Source organism: Myripristis murdjan, chromosome 20 (assembly GCF_902150065.1).
Source record: "Myripristis murdjan chromosome 20, fMyrMur1.1, whole genome shotgun sequence".
Taxonomy (NCBI): Eukaryota; Metazoa; Chordata; class Actinopteri; order Holocentriformes; family Holocentridae; genus Myripristis; species Myripristis murdjan.
Window position 1 is genome coordinate 24,876,220 of NC_043999.1, and position 15,871 is coordinate 24,892,090.

General features: G+C 41.5%; 1 protein-coding gene across 1 annotated transcript in view; it reads right to left on the reverse strand.

Annotated features, from left to right (window-relative positions):
• Nucleotides 1-2,336: 2,336 nt before the first annotated feature.
• Nucleotides 2,337-15,871, reverse strand: part of cubn (cubilin (intrinsic factor-cobalamin receptor)) — a 64,401-nt gene continuing 50,866 nt past the window's right edge. Inside the window, exons 51-67 of the mRNA XM_030079340.1 lie at nt 14,963-15,112; nt 14,727-14,848; nt 13,801-14,026; nt 12,316-12,503; nt 11,678-11,834; nt 11,354-11,503; nt 10,590-10,778; nt 8,918-9,047; nt 7,860-8,077; nt 6,648-6,847; nt 6,183-6,345; nt 5,764-5,972; nt 5,230-5,371; nt 4,814-4,995; nt 4,520-4,685; nt 3,412-3,647; nt 2,337-2,593 (exon numbers count right to left, since the gene is read on the reverse strand). Coding sequence (XP_029935200.1) covers nt 2,486-2,593; nt 3,412-3,647; nt 4,520-4,685; nt 4,814-4,995; nt 5,230-5,371; nt 5,764-5,972; nt 6,183-6,345; nt 6,648-6,847; nt 7,860-8,077; nt 8,918-9,047; nt 10,590-10,778; nt 11,354-11,503; nt 11,678-11,834; nt 12,316-12,503; nt 13,801-14,026; nt 14,727-14,848; nt 14,963-15,112 — 2,936 coding nt within the window. The 3' untranslated portion in view covers nt 2,337-2,485. The remainder of the gene's footprint in view (nt 2,594-3,411; nt 3,648-4,519; nt 4,686-4,813; nt 4,996-5,229; nt 5,372-5,763; nt 5,973-6,182; nt 6,346-6,647; nt 6,848-7,859; nt 8,078-8,917; nt 9,048-10,589; nt 10,779-11,353; nt 11,504-11,677; nt 11,835-12,315; nt 12,504-13,800; nt 14,027-14,726; nt 14,849-14,962; nt 15,113-15,871) is intronic.

The following is a 15,871-nucleotide window of genomic DNA, read 5'->3' on the forward strand; positions in this document are numbered from 1 at the left end:
TAGGCAATATAATAATATATAAAAATGTAAATAATAAGCACACTTGGCCATGTGCCTGTGATTATCTTAGCACCGAAACTCTGTGGACATTAGTAGGAAATACGGTACTTTGCTGTTTACAGATATTTGGCCTATATGAATATGTTTCACTTCAAAACATTACACCCACGAAAAAAGTGAAAGAAGGTGGGGCCTCATCATTTCCACACATGCGGCTTAAGTTAGCCTACTTTGAAAGGGAGGGGAAGCACTGGGGGAAAGAGGGATGAGAGGAGAGGCTGGGGTGAAAGGCAGAGTGCCAGTGACTAAAGGTAGAGGAGTGTCCTGGTAGCTCACCTGGTAGAGCGAGTGCTACTTGATAAGGCTGAGTCTTGATCATAGCGTCCTGTGTTTGGATCCAACTGTGTTTCTTTTATGGAATCTTCTCATCCAGCAAGTTTTCTTCTTTTCTGGCTCTCTGCTTTCACGTTGCAGCTGATGGCAAAGGGCATCTCTCTCCATCTCACACACCTTAAACCTGAGAGTCTGATCATCCATTTTTTGGTGGAAGGGAAAGGGCCTCCTTCTGCTTCAACTTCGCCTCAAGCTGTTTTGTAAGTTCGTGGATTTTCTCTTCTATTTCTATGCATTCTGCCTTCTCCATCGCAGAAGAATTGAGCATTGTGGCCTGTTGCTTCTTCTGAAGTCTCTCTCTCTCTCTCTCTTTTTTTTTTATTAGATTTGTGAGCACCCTAATTTTTTCATTAAGTATCTCCTTGTTCTGTTGGAGGGTATCCCTTTCTGCTGTTGCTTTTTTGAACAGCAGGCTCCCTGGTGCTCACAGACATCTCTCTTCAGAGGCACTCTACAGATTGGTGGAGTGCCATTTCTGTCTCACTAGCCTTGAGGCTCATGGCTTGCATCTGGCTTCAAACAGTGTGTCTTTGAGAGCCTCTATTTCTGTGTGTTGGGACTTAATTTCTTGGTGGAGGACCTACTCAAGATTCTTTTGCTTGACGATCTGCTGGTTGGCACTGTGGAGTTCCTCTTTAAGTTTCCGCAGATCATTGCTGAAACTGTTCTTCATCATAACTTGGCTGTATAGGGCCCTTTGTTCAAAGAGTCTTCCTGTGAGTGCCTCTTATTTAGGATCGTTTAGACTTAATTTCACAGTGGAGCTCCTTTTCAAGGTGTTTTTGCTCCACAATCTGCTGGTTGGCGCTGTGGAGCTCCTTTGTAAGCATCTGCTTGCCATTGCAGAAATTCTTTTTCATGTTCATGTTGCTGAGGCCAAGTTGCTGTAGCATGATGGTTTTCTTCTCCACCTCTTGGCAAAGGGCCTCCTTTTCCGTTTTGCAGGCCTCGAGTTTGATGGCGTGTCTCCCGATGTGTTTATGGAGCGTTTCCATGTCAGCTTTGCAGCCTCCAGCTTTATACAGACTCTGCCATGAAATCAGAGTCAGAGTTTTCAGAGTTTTTTTCAGAGAAAAAAGTCTACAGAACACTAGGCATATGTACATAAATACACCAGAGACACCCAAGTGCATTCATTAACATCTTTACTTTGTCTCAGGTTTGACCTTTGGATACTTTTTACAACACTGTAGGTCAGGGAATCTTATTATAATCCTCCAGGGCGTTTTTTGCTTTGCTTTATTTCCTTTCCCTTCCTTTTATTTATTTATTCTGCACACTTATACCATTCTAGATTTATGAGTGTCCATTCTTGATTAAGTCCTTTTAAGATGAATCTGTATCTGATGAAGAGCTATATTACAAATGTATCTCTGGCTGTGTCCAGGATGTGAGAAACAGCACTACCTGCCCTGCAGCAGACTGCCTCTTGGTGTCTCTGTAATCCCATGTTGTCTGTGGCCTGGCTGCAAAATCTGCCCTGATGAAATAAATTGAATTCATGCCGTTTCCTTTTCAGTGGAGCACATGATCATCCTGTGATCTCTCAAGTGCCTGAAATGAGTTGGTGATAGTCTGTGTTTATCAAAAATGTCTGGTGTGTAAATATCATATGAAAGCAATAATATCCATCATTACAATATTGTCCTAATATCAGTAATGAGGTATTTGAGCAAAATTATTTTGTCCATATTTCCCAGCTTTAGTGTGAGACACATACAGTAATATTTAACACAGCCTGTCTGGCAGAAAACAAAAAATGACCCGGTGTGACTGTAGGACGCTGTGCTGGTTTGAGCCGGCAACACAAAATAATGAGTGGAGACCAGGACAGACATTCACTTCAAAACTACAAATTCCTTTATTTGAGCCATAACAAATTTTTAAAAAACAACAACAATATTCGTCAGTATGCACTACAATTATTAACGATACACGATTAAAAAAATCTAGGCTATTTTCATGGTCCATTTTTATAAGAGTATTGATTTATTTTTTACAGCAAGAAAAAAAGCACAGCAGGTGTTAAACTTAACAGACATGATTGAGGAATGTGTAAACAACTGTGTGCCCATGTGCGCACGACTTTCTCTCAGCTGCTCCAAACCAGTCTGAAACCTGAGGGCAGCGTGGCAGACCGGGCCTGGAAAACGATGTAGACGTGATGGGAGGAGGCTGTGAACGGAGCAATGTTGGTTTCCTGAGGACACACAGCAAGAGTGAGAGTTAGAGGTGGAACTGACAAGACATCCAGACACTCAAAACTGTCTGAGACAAACATCTAAAGAGCTCATTTCCAAAGATCAACATATGCAGTTGGACCCCCTTATATTCTAACCCTAACCCATCCAGACTGTACAGGTGCCATTGTTTTTTTCAGTCAAGACTGTTTTTTAATCATTACATTTTATTATTCCCTATTCCTGCCTGTTAATTCATACATGACTGCACCCAATTTGAATGTTATCACTCCACTGAATGGACATTATCAGTCATAATCCCCCTCCCACAGGTATGGGTTAGTAGGTCCCTACTGCACCTTCTAGTGGGTCAGACGCTTGAGAAACTTAAATAAACTCATCCTGACCTTATTCTTCAACTCAAGGCCAGAATTGCAGGGGTGATCTTGCAATCGGACCTGAACTTTAACAGTCATATAAAATCTGTAACTAAATCTATCTTTTATCATTGGAAAAATATTGCAAGAGTTAGAGGACAGGCTGTTTTATGGTGGTTATGTGTTTGTAAATGGTGTCAGCAACCAAAATGATGTTTGAAAGACAGAAAAAAGGGTTGTATACTTGTGCATGACAATTTCTATTATGCGATGCAGATTATGCAGATGCATGAGACACATTTTAATGCTAAATGTAAATGCAATCAGCTAAAAGATATCTTGAGTCTGTGCACAATCCAGATATGAGACACATGTTAATACCAAGTGTAAAGGAGGCCTATATGTGAGCTACCAGCTTATTAGTCTATAGATGAAGTGTTGACTGTCTGTGGGTTACGTACTGCTCCACAGTAGGGTCCAACAGGAGGTGACGAGGAGTCTGGGCCATCATACAGCTTCAGGAAGTTGTTCTGGCAATCACCAGGGTCGTCAATACTGATCTGGGCAAAGGTGACGGTTACCACACGCCCCATGGGTGCCCTGATGCCCCATTCACAGTGGGTGTTGTTGGGATAGGTTCCTGGATAGTTGGGACTTGCGACTGAGCCGTGGTCTCCATACAGAGTGCCGCCGCAACCTGTTGAAATAAGAAACAACTTTTGGCAAGAGTGCCTCGGCTCAAACTGAAAGCAGTGCAAGCAAGCAGCAAGAGACCTTGGCAGAAAGCTGGCACAAAGATACACGTGCTGAGGCATCCAGTTGTATCAGTTCACTAAACCCAAAGCTCTTGCAAAAACTCTCCATCTAACATCATTTACCACCAGAACTGTTGATATCCACCTCATTTATGGTGTTATTTGGTCCAAGTGATGAATTACTAGACCTAGGCACAGTAAATTAACAGTAAATTAAAATGTAACTTCAAGCTGCACTAAGTATTTCTCTGACCACTAGAGGGTGTTGAGAGCTCAAACTCCATCAGTAAACACACACAGTCAGTCCTGCTTCTGGGTTCATGGCGCAAAATTGAAAGTTAAGGTGACAAAAATATGTTTTTTGGATGGAGATGATGGATGCATTCAACTTTCACAAGGCTCTTTCTGGATTACGTTGATGATTTGGTCTCTGAATAAAGTTGAAGAGGTGAGGGGGTCAGGTGGGAGGGGGAGAGCGCTGGTTTTATATTGTAGGGGCAGAGCTACATTACAGGCTGGACTTTGACAACAAAGACAGAAAAGACATTAAAAATAGCAAAAATGGCTTTGCCTAGTGACTTGGAATTGGTTTATATAATTAATCTCCATAAAGCAAGGGTTAGTTTCAGGGTTGTTAATGGTGAAGGTTTAGTGCAGGTTTAGAGCCACTTAAAGAGAATTTAATTAACTCAAATTATTATGCTTAAATTGATTCTGACAGCGATGGTATGACGTTTTTTCTATGTTGCTTTCTTTGTGTTTTCTCTGTGTGTTCCAGGGTAACAGTAAGCAATATATCCAGTCTGGTTCTGACCATTAGGCGAGGATGTCCATGTGGCCTCAAAGCCATCTCTGGACATGGAGAAGTCACTCTTGAAGCGCAGGTAGAGCTGGTTGGTTTGTGGGAAGATGGGATTAGGCAGCGTGCTGCCGCAGAACTGACCAATCAAGGCAGAGTCAGCAGTGCTTCCGTTACGAACCTGACAGACACAACACACAGGACCGTTGTTTAGTCAGTCACTGAACCATGACAGACATCACAGTTAAGAATTAGGATTAGGTTTAGGGGTTAAAGGAGTTAGTGAAGGTGTGTGTGCTTATGTTCAACCTCCAGGTAGTCATAGGCACAGCTGCTGTGGCTCTCTAAATCGAAGCTGTTGAAGAAGAAGGAGATGAAGCTGTTCTGCGGTGCCCTCAGGATGATGGTACAGTCGATGTTGTGGGGGTAGATGTCAGGCCAGCCAGGACTCTTCAGGTAGCCGTAGGCCTGCTCGTAGGTCCGGCTACAGCCTGCAAACCATCACCACAAACAGTCAGCAGGCAGACAGTCAGAGGACACAAGCAACACCACTACTGGCTTTGTGCACGCCTTTACTGGATCAAATATCAGGAAAAATAATCACTATTATTTTGGCAATAACTGTGAAGTAGTGATTGCATATTGAGGGTTTCTGAAGGCTGAAAACAATCTATTTTTTATTAAAGCTGACTCATTGCCCAAATTGTGTTAGCAGCAGTACTTACCTGCTATCTGATAGGTGAGACTCAAGCCGTTTCCTTGCATGAAGGCATCAGATTTGAAGTTCAGGTGCATGGTTCTGCCGTAGCTGTAGAAATCTGGTACGTGATCTGCTGCACAGAACTTATGTGACTGTCCATAGTCTCCCTAGATACACAGAGGAGAATCTGCCTCAGTGGGAATGCAGATTGTAATAAGTATTTTGGTGTAGCCTTTCTTCAGACATGTGATAGCTTCCACTAAAAAGCTGCACCTTGCTTTGGGGTGCATTTAACTTCCCACAGTATAGACACAATGAAACCTGGCTATGGAGTGTTTTTTTATGCAATCAAACAGAATGGGTTTGCAATATAAAAAAAATAAAAAATAAAAAAATAAAAAATACTGATCTGAGAGCAAAACTATCTTCACTTCAATCAAAAACTGTTTTATTGCAAGTAAAAAAAATATTCAGCCATTATTTTCATTTTCTGCAACTCTGGTACAGCATGGCAAAATCTGGGATGGTGCCTACGGTCCAGTACCCTATCTGAACTCACCAAAGGCCAGTCCCTCATCTCCAGGTAGTTAGTGGAGCAGCTCTGGCTGGGCTGAAGGGTGAAGGTCTGAACAGACACCTTGACGGTCTCCTGTGGTGGAGCGTCCAGGATCCAGCGGCAGGTGGTGTAAGGTGGGTATGCATTGGGGAAGAATGGGGAGGTCACGGTCTGGACGGTGGTGGTGGCATTCAGAGTGCCGCCGCACAGCACTGATGGAAGACAGACACATTAACAAGTTCAGAGGGCACACATCTATGAGCACATTACAGCTGTAATGGAAGTAAAGCTGACTTATTCATAGTAGAGCAACATAAAGTGTCCTACGACCTTTTAAATCGTATTGAAACTTTATTTCTGTGCAGAGTATGGTTTAGAGCAGCAGGTTACAGCAGAGCTGACTCAAGTAGAGGGTGTCTTACAGTCTACTGCCCTGTAGGTGGCGTTGAACCCTCGTGTCTGTACCGAGCTGTCAGTGACAAACTGAACAGTCAGGAAGTTCCCTGCTGATACGAAGGGAGCAGGGAGGAAGCTTCCACAGAACGTCCCGACCAGGGGGAAGTTCATGTTGTCACCATCATAGATCTGACAGAGGGAGACAAAGACGTTAACAGACAGTACTGAAACTATGATACTGCTGACACCAAGTATTTATCAAACACCCCTTATTTCAAGCAAATGACAAAAAACTGAGACAGTAAAAACCTGGCAGAGGGAAGAGAGATCATATGCAGCAACAGGTTGGAACTGGCAGCTTCAACAAAGACTAGCCTTGTGGTATGTGGCACCCACATACTGCTACCGGCTTAAATAAACCCTAAATAAAAACAAATAAAGTGTGGAGTAACCACTTGCCATGTACTCCCTGATGACTTGCTGTTTGTTACCTTGACATAGTCATAATGGCATGAGTAGGAGTTCTCCAGTTCAAAGGTGGTGAAGGTCAGGTTGATAGCCTTGTTGACCGGCATCTCAATAGTCCACAGGCAGTCCATCCTGGGCTCATAGCGCCCATCCAGGTTGGGGTCTGGAGAGCCAAACATGCCCATGGGCATGGACATGTAGCCCCCACAGCCCTGTGCCGGACCTGCAGACAACAAAACATACAGCCATTTTTTGCTGCTGCTGAAATAATGAAGACAAAGAAGAGAGAGGACAAATATGCTACGCATACAGTATGCCAAGTTTGTATATACAGTACATGTATTTTCAGGTTAACCCATGTTCCTAATTGGCTTCCTATCTGCTTTTAATGAAAATGCATAACAACACAGGAGTGTCCCAAAGAAACAAGTCAAGTAAACTAATCAGTTATAAGCTGTCAGGCAACAGACTTTTTTCACAGCAGCCATTTTAACATGAAATAGCAGGTAAACACAGGTGTTACTAATGATATTAATGAAGGCTGCCGTCCATTTAGATCTAACAGACCAGCGTCCTGCTACTGTCCATGCTGGCTCTGAAACACTCTGCTGCACTTGACTGGGACAGAACCTTAATAAATGCCATTGATAACTCCTGTGAGTACCTGCTCTTTCATATCAGAATGTATAATGTGAACAAAGTCTGTTACCTTTGAGTCAATTTTCTGTGCCTGATGTGTTCTTCTGGCAGCTGGTTCTGCAGGTTTGTTGCACACCAATATCTTGCTTAACTAACCAACTGCTAAATAAAAGGCTGGGTACACCCTAGTTCATCTCAGCTACCACATCGAGATTTAATTCTTACCAGTGCAAGAACAATACATAATCTACATGTCTGAATTACTGGCATTGTTATATAAGGATGACTAAATCACTGGGAATTATTTGCATTAACATGGATTGCATTTTGTTCATGCATGTTGGTGTATGGTGTCATTCTGTCATTTTAATGATTGTTATTGATAGTGTCCTGGACAGGTCTCCCTTATAAGCTTGCGAGTAACTAGCTGCGTAAATAAAGGTTTAAGCTGCAGCAGGCAGTAAGCAGCAGTAGGTACAATTTTAGATTCAGATTCAGATTCAGATTCAGATTTAATCTAAAAATTCAGCCGTCGTACTAAGATTACTGACTTGACAACACTGAAACGGTTCCCATCACAAATAGGTCCCACCTACCCAGTGTCTCACTATAGGTGGCCCTCCAGCCAATCCCATTCACAGAGGCGTCCGTCTTAAAGACAATGAACAGCTGATTGGTGGTGGAGCGAAGGTTGGGTGGGAGCACTGTCCCACAGAACTTCCCAAGCAATGGTGCCAAAGTGTCCTGCCCATCATACACTGCCACGTAGTCATAATGACAGGAAGAGGATGCCTCCAGGTGGAAGGTGTTGAACCTGTGGGGAAAGAGAAGAGACAGTTATGAAGTAAAGTAATATAAATAAATGGCTTGATGAAAGCAGCGTAAACAGACATTAAACAACTTTTTTAAGTGTTTACTAGGCTCTGTGCTAATGAGCATAAATGCAGCTCTCATCAATCTGTTCAGCTGTCCATCAAAATTAAACAGGAGAAAAAATGGTGCCTCCCAAGAGCTCCATATTTTGCCAACCACTTTTTTGCTTTCATATATTCTGCAGGGCAAAATGAAACAGAAACCCCCAAATTCTCCCTATCTTGTAAAAACAAAAGGCAAAGGAAATAAGGGACCTCAAGGCTAGTTTAAATGGATTAAAAACCCTGGTGGCCTAATCCAGTTTTAATCATAATTCCAGATCTGTGCTTCTGGTGTGAGCTCACACAACAAGCAGATATCATCTGATATGAACTTGAGAAGATGAAGGAGACGTAGAAGCAGTAGGTGGTAGACATGGTAGGCTTTTAGTGGCTTTTGTGGAAATACAATTTGTGTATGACTTGAAATGCCAGTGGTTTTAAGGAAGGATTTTAGGTATTTAGGTTTCCACATGGAAAACAGTGGCAAAAAATATGGGTCACAATGGACGAAAATATATGAAATGAAGAAGGTGAGAAACATATGACATGGTTCCCACCTTCATATTCATGTATTCGTATTCATGTTTGTCTTTGGCTGCAAGGACTTTAACTGTAACATAAAATGTAAATGTAATGTAAATATAAATATAAGTGCCCCATCTTAGCATGTTGAAAAGCTTTGTTCCAAATGAATGTCTCAGTCTAGGAAGTCCAGTCCTGTCCAGTCAGTTGATTCTTACTTGAGGTCGATCACTCTGTTTGGCTGGACCATGATGTGGTAGGTACAGTTGACGTTGTGGTGGTAGTTGGTTATAGAGAGCGCTGGACTGCTAACTGTACCTGCTGTGCTGTTGAAGAAACCACCGCATGCTGTAGACACACACACACACACACAGACACGTCATGAGACAAGGCTGCAACATGTAATACTGTTCAAAGGAAAGGTGATAGAGATGTTTCACTGGGCTTCTGCCTGTGGAGGCATCTGTTGCGGAAGCGTTATGGCTTGGGATGCTGTTTAAATCAAAGAAGGTGGAATTCCAACGCACTATTCATGCAGCGTATGAAAAATTCATACTTAAATGGCTATGTCAAAACAGCTATAAAGACATAATTCAAGGTGTTATTAATTTTAAAAAATGTGGTCTCTGTTTCGTGCTAAGTGGCAATTCTTGTGCTGGTCTTGCTTTGCATTTCCCAGAGATCACTTGTCAAGAGTTTGTCCAGTTTCCCTAATGACATTTTAGTTTGTAAGTGACACTGTTCATGGCATTCTTTTTTGTTGTCTGTTCAGTTCACAGAGATAAAGTAACCACTGATGAAATCTATTGTTTCTACCTGCGATCCACCACTTCAGTGTGTACACTGCCAACCAGTGGCTCCCGATTAATTATTACTGAGTGTATCATTCTTGCCACCAAATGGGAATAATGGTGAAGTTAAGAGATATAACTGCCATTTAACTCTCAAGTGAGGATGAAGCAATGTTATCGCCGGGGTTAAAAACAGGTGTAGTTTTCAGAATTTGCCTTTATGGTGCTATAGCTGTGCTGTATGCATAGGCAGTGCCACATCTAGGTTTTTTTTACCTCTATGGTTCAGGCATAGACCTGCTCATGCTAGCTCCCCTGGATGTCCTCTATTTAGTCCAAACAAACCAGCAATGAAAAATGATTTGCTCCCAGTGCAGCTGACCATGTGCTGGGTATTTAAACCAGAAAATTTAAATGCTTTCATGAACTGCCAATAGTGTTAGTCACTATTGTGGTATATCAGTCAGTAATAGCAAGTAACATAACAGATATTTGTATAAAAAAAAAAGTTGCAAATTGCTACTCTAAAAACAACTTCATTGCATTCTGACCATCCATCCATCTCTCTCCCTTTCTCTTTCACTATCCCCCCAGCCTCTCCTCCTACCCATCAGGCCTCTTTGTCAAATCCCCTGATTGTTAGAAAATGCAGTGTCCTGCCATTCCTTACATTCTCCCAGCTGTTGTGAATGGAGCCTCCAGATAGGCTAGACTATAGCTGTAGGGGTGGAGGCAACAATAACAAGACCACCTTTCCACAACAACACCCAATATGAGACATATTCCTCTACATTTACTGTTTAGTTTAGTTTAAATTATTATTTCAAGCTAATTTGTGTTAATATCGTCAAATATCTGCATATATTTGAGTGTGTTCATGTCAGCATGAAGATTGCCATGCTGGCAGTTTCATTATTTGGGAAGCTGTAATAGAGAGCTATTATTAGTGATTTGAATTCATTTACCCCATCTAACCCTTATCAGCACCGATGATCACAGTTTATAAAAATGGAACTTGAATTAAACTCCTGTTGAATGGCTTTGATGGCTATCATTTGGTCTTTCGAATACAGTGAGAGTTCCTTTTCTTCTTACTTACGTATTGCTCGGTACTCGGCCATAAAGCCGATGTCAGTGATGACAGAGTCAGAGTAGAAGTTCAGTGTCATGGGGCCAAAGGTGGAGAAGGGCCCGGGGATGCTGGTACCACACAACGTGGCCACAGGAGAGCCGCTAGGGGCCAATCCTCTGTAGATCTTCAGCCCATCAAACAGACAAGTGGAATGGGCTGAGACACACACACAAACACACATAAGGTTTAGAACCAAATACTGTATATCCCATTAATATAGATGCATGCTTGTTATGCAGTGTATAGTGCATTTAGCTTTTAGTATCATGCAGTGTCATGTACATAATAGGTGAATTGAGGAAGCACAGCATTCTCTCATACTCGTACTATCGTTTTGCGTGTATGCACAGAGAAGGTACCTCTGGGAACAAGGGCACGTGATTTAAATTTCCTCAGAAAACAAAAACAGCCCTTTGAATTTTCCAGTAGAAAAGTCTTCACCCAAATAGAACACATAAGGAATTTAATTTTGTAAAGTTCCAATTGACACCACAATTTCTGATGCTATGAAAAACTACACACATGGCTAAGGCTATACATGTAGTCCTATAACCCTGAAGAAGGTTATTGCAACTAAAAAGCTTAAAGCTTTGTCACTTGTTTCTTTAACAATAACTCATATTTATTATGTTTTTTTCACTCATGAACGTGGATGGTATGCAAGGTTGCAACAGATATTTTTGCTCTGTGACATGAGCTTCAGCAGGATACCATTTCTAACCATCTGTTACCTTCTATCTGGAAGGTCTTGAAGGTGAGGATGACAATGGTGCGTTCTCCAGCGTTTATGGTGTAGATGCAGTTGGAGCGATCAGGGTAGTCAGCTGGGTAATTTGGAGAAACGACGCGACCAGCGGTAGCAGTGAAGTTAGCGCCACACCCTGTGACAGAGGACAGAGCCGGTCAGGACAACCCACAGGGTTTTCTTTACAGTTTTATTGAAGCTTGGATACCTCATACCTCACCAGTGCCCATCAGTGTCCATTGTCCCTGTGCATGTAATAATTCAGAAACCCTAACCCTACATGAAACTGACTTAGCTGTCTCATTCTTACTGGTGCTGAAGGATGCGGAGAAGCCCCTGCCGGTGGCTCCGGTAGCCTGGAACCGCGTGGTGATGATGTTGAATGGAGCGATAACGGGGCCTGGGGCTGCCGATCCACACCCTGTCGCCAGCAGAGCTTCATTAGCCTGGGTGTGACCTGACCATACCTACATGGAAATACATATAAAAATAGACTGAGACTACTGTCAAATGAACGCTCCATCTACAATCAGATATATTGAGCCAGAAACAACAAAAATGGGAATTTCTGAAAAAAAAAAAAAAAACAAGCATAAATTGGCTGTTTGCCATTTTCTATTCTTGCATTACAAAATGTAAATCTATTAAGTCGTTCACAGTTTTTCCATTTTTAAATCTAATAGACAATTGAAAAAACAAACAAACAAGCAAACAATAGAACAAAAAACAAAAGGAAACTGGGTAATTTCCCATTTTTGGTCTCCTAATGAAAAACAAAAAATAAAATGGGTCGGGTTTTGTTTTGACAGTCTCTCATTGCAAAATGAAAATCATTTGGCTGGTTTAAACATGGCCGAACCGCTCTCTTGAAATGACAGATTCATTGATAGAATAATCATCACTAATTGATTATCAGAACAATCGTTTGTTTCAGCCCTGTACTGGTACCTTAACATAGCTGTCCTGGCAAGTCCCTGTGCTGTCTGGGATCTGGAAGTCGCTGCTGAAGCTCATCTCCAGGTGGTTGCCCTCATGGGCGATGATCCGCCAGGAACATTCCACATTGGCTGGGAAGTTCTGAGGATAGTTTGGAGACTTGATGGTTCCTGAGTCAGCATGGATTACTCCTCCACAGCCTGAACAGATGGCAGGGAACAGGAAGACATGTCTCCATAATGTTTAAATGTCTGTATCTGTGTATGATGTATATAGAAATCAAAATCTGATCAAATACCAAAGTTCAAGGACTAGATATCCACTGCTTTGATGTATGTCAGTGTATGCAGATGATTCAAGTCTTGTTCTGTCACCATATCAAAAACTCCTGACAAGGAGGATTTAGATAAGTTCTCTATATGATCAGGTTTAAAGCCAAATTACAACAAATGCACTATATTGCAGATTATTATGTCCCGAAAAAAATACAACTTTTAAACTACTGTGCAGTCTGACTCTAACATTGATAGATGGTGATGTAAATATATTAGTAATTCATATACCAAAAAAACTCCCAATTCCCCAATATAAAGCTGTTAAATTGAAAAGGACTGCCACCATGAAAGGGTAACTACTGAACTATATATGGTAATAAATAAATAAATAAATAGTCTGATTACTCCACAATCGGTACATTTATTTATGTCCATACCCAGTCCAAATGATTTGTTAAACTTTAAGAACAAAAAGGTTTTGATTTCATTTCTATTGGGAAACTGGGGCCTGATTGTTTTTTGTTGTAGGCTACGTTTAAAAAAGCTCACAATTACTTTAGGAATGGCTTGCTGGCTATTTTCCAGCTAAAGACTGCTAATTTTGAATGGTTTAAAAAAGAAATGGACTTCACAAATTATCACCGCTCCTACATGAAGCCATACAGAGTTGACTGCATCATCATAGTTCCAGTTATCAATGACATGGCTCTGACTCACACTTACAGTTTAACTGTTCATTAGTGTGTATTATCCCAGAAAAATGAACCAATTTAACATAAAAAATGTTAAAGCCTTGCAAACTGAACACTTACGTTAATAGAGAGAAGTTAGAACCTACCAATGTACATTTAAGAATGTCAGCATGTCACTTTCATATGATCTGTCACTATCCCTCAAAGTTTTCTCCACCTCACTGCATATGGTATATAGTAATCATGTGGTTGCACAATTGGTGTCTCAACTGTACTGTAATGTTTTACCATACATTTTAATGAAAACCTTTCCTGGCATCATGGGCATCCTTTCAAATGCAGGGAGGAACAGATATAGGACAAATATTAACTAAATATCAGTTAATTAATTTCAGCCTGTCTGGGGTCTAAGATGAAGGTTTGTAGTGCACTGGTTTCATTTGTTAAAGCCAGATCAGTGCCATGAAAGTAACTGAATACGTACAAGCAGAATTACAGACAGCCATGGTCAATATACAGGTCGAACCCACCTGAGGAGTCGGCAGACCAGGAGGCCACAAAGCCCCCTCTGGACACACTGTGGTCAGCCAGGAACACCACTGCAAGCTTGTTGGATCCTGATTGGATGGTTCCTGGGGAGGTAGTTCCGCAGTAGTGGCCAATCACAGGCGAACCTGGGGATCCGCCATTAAAGATGGTGACAGAATCCCAGCTACATGTGCTGTGGAACTCCAGGTTGAAGTAGCTGAAGGTTAGCTGCAGACAGATGGGAGTGACAGCAGGAAGGTGAATATCTGCAGTGGAAGCCCAGAAACCTTTAACCTTCAAAGGCAGTGGACACTGGAATTAAATCATAGACCTCTAATATAAGAAAAGACAGAATCTCAGAGACTTTTTTTTCCCAGTTTCTGATAACAATCTTTGCCTTCTTATTAAATGGTTAGGTATCGCCCTCATACCTCATAAGGTATGAGGGTTGAAACTTTAATAAATATCATTAAGGTCTCCATCACAAAAGCACTTATTCCTCAACTGTTTCATTGACGTTGGCCACAGGATTGAGAGGCTGTCATGGGCAGCCCTCACTATAAATGTATCTGCGCAATGAAATTTTTGTTGCATGTACTGTCTATTCTATTGCTCCTTACATCTCTTGGTTAGTTTAACTTAACAGTGCTCCTCAGCTGATGCTACCTTTCCAAAGTTAAGCAAAAAGAAAGAACACTCTAGGAACAAGATGTAACACAATCATGACAAAACCCAGTGTTTCAGCGATGCCGCTGGATTGGACAGGAAATATGAGCTGTAAAAAGAGACAGTGTTATATTGTTGTTGTGATTGAAAGCAAGATACACCTTGACAATTCAATTTTCAATATTTCATCACTACAGACAGTACATCACTGTAAATGGCTTTTAACACTTTCAGCTCAAATATTCAACCATGCCAGACTCACAGTAATGGTGTGGCCCTCAGGGGCCTCTATCAACCAGGCACAGCGGCTTAGGCTGGGGTAGATGTTTGGGTAGTTTGGACTGGATATCACCCCTCCTTCTCCTGACTGCCAACCTCCACACTCTGGAGAAAGCAAGAATGATCTGCTCAAGAACTGGGGTGACAACAATAATTGGCTGATATGTTAAAGCTGGATTAGACAGTGTATTCAAGTTTATTTAGTCTGTTAAATCTCACCAGAGAACATGTACTTGGCTTTGAATCCCAGGTCTCCCTGGGTGTAATCTGTCTGGAAATGGACCCACAGCTCTGGGGTAAAGACCACAATAGGTACACTGGGTGTAGTCTGTCCACAAAATCTGGCCAACAGTTCCCCATTCCAGTCACCTGAAAAAAAAAAAAAAAATGTAAGTCTTAAAACATTTTGCTTCAGAAAGATCTTGGATCCCACTGTGGCACTGACCAAATCTGATATTACCGACACACTCTATCTGGTGCATCTGTCCTTACTGCAGTAACAATCAGAGTGAGCAGTTGCAGAGACCTGGGCAATAAATCAAATTTTATTTAAAATGATGATTTTGGCTTCTGATGATTAAGAACAAGATAAATGAGATAAACAATTGTTGTGCCACATTCCATTTAGCAATAATGCTCTTGTTGTGTCTTGTGTTATAAATTCAGTAATTATAAAAGGTCATATAATAATGAATACAAACAAAAAAAATTCTTCACAAGTAAAAACGTTCATCCCAGATGATTACTTGAATTAGATCCATGACACCTCCAGAAGAATAGTAGGTGTATGTATGTAGGTTCTGGGATCTACATTTTTACATGACTGTGATAGTCAGTCAATTTATACTTATATATAAATATATACTCATACTACAGTTTATACTGGTAAATGAACTGCATTTCTGTAGTACTTTTCTACTGACCACTCAAAGCACTTCACACTGGATGACTCAAACTCACCCATTCACGCACACAGTCACGCACTGATGGCAGAGACTGCCATGTAAGGTGCCAAGGTGCCCATAAGGAGCAGTTAGGGGTTCAGTGTCTTGATCAGGGACACTTTGACATGATTTCTGGAGGAACAGGGGATCAAATCAACCCTCCAATTACCAGACAACCAACCAC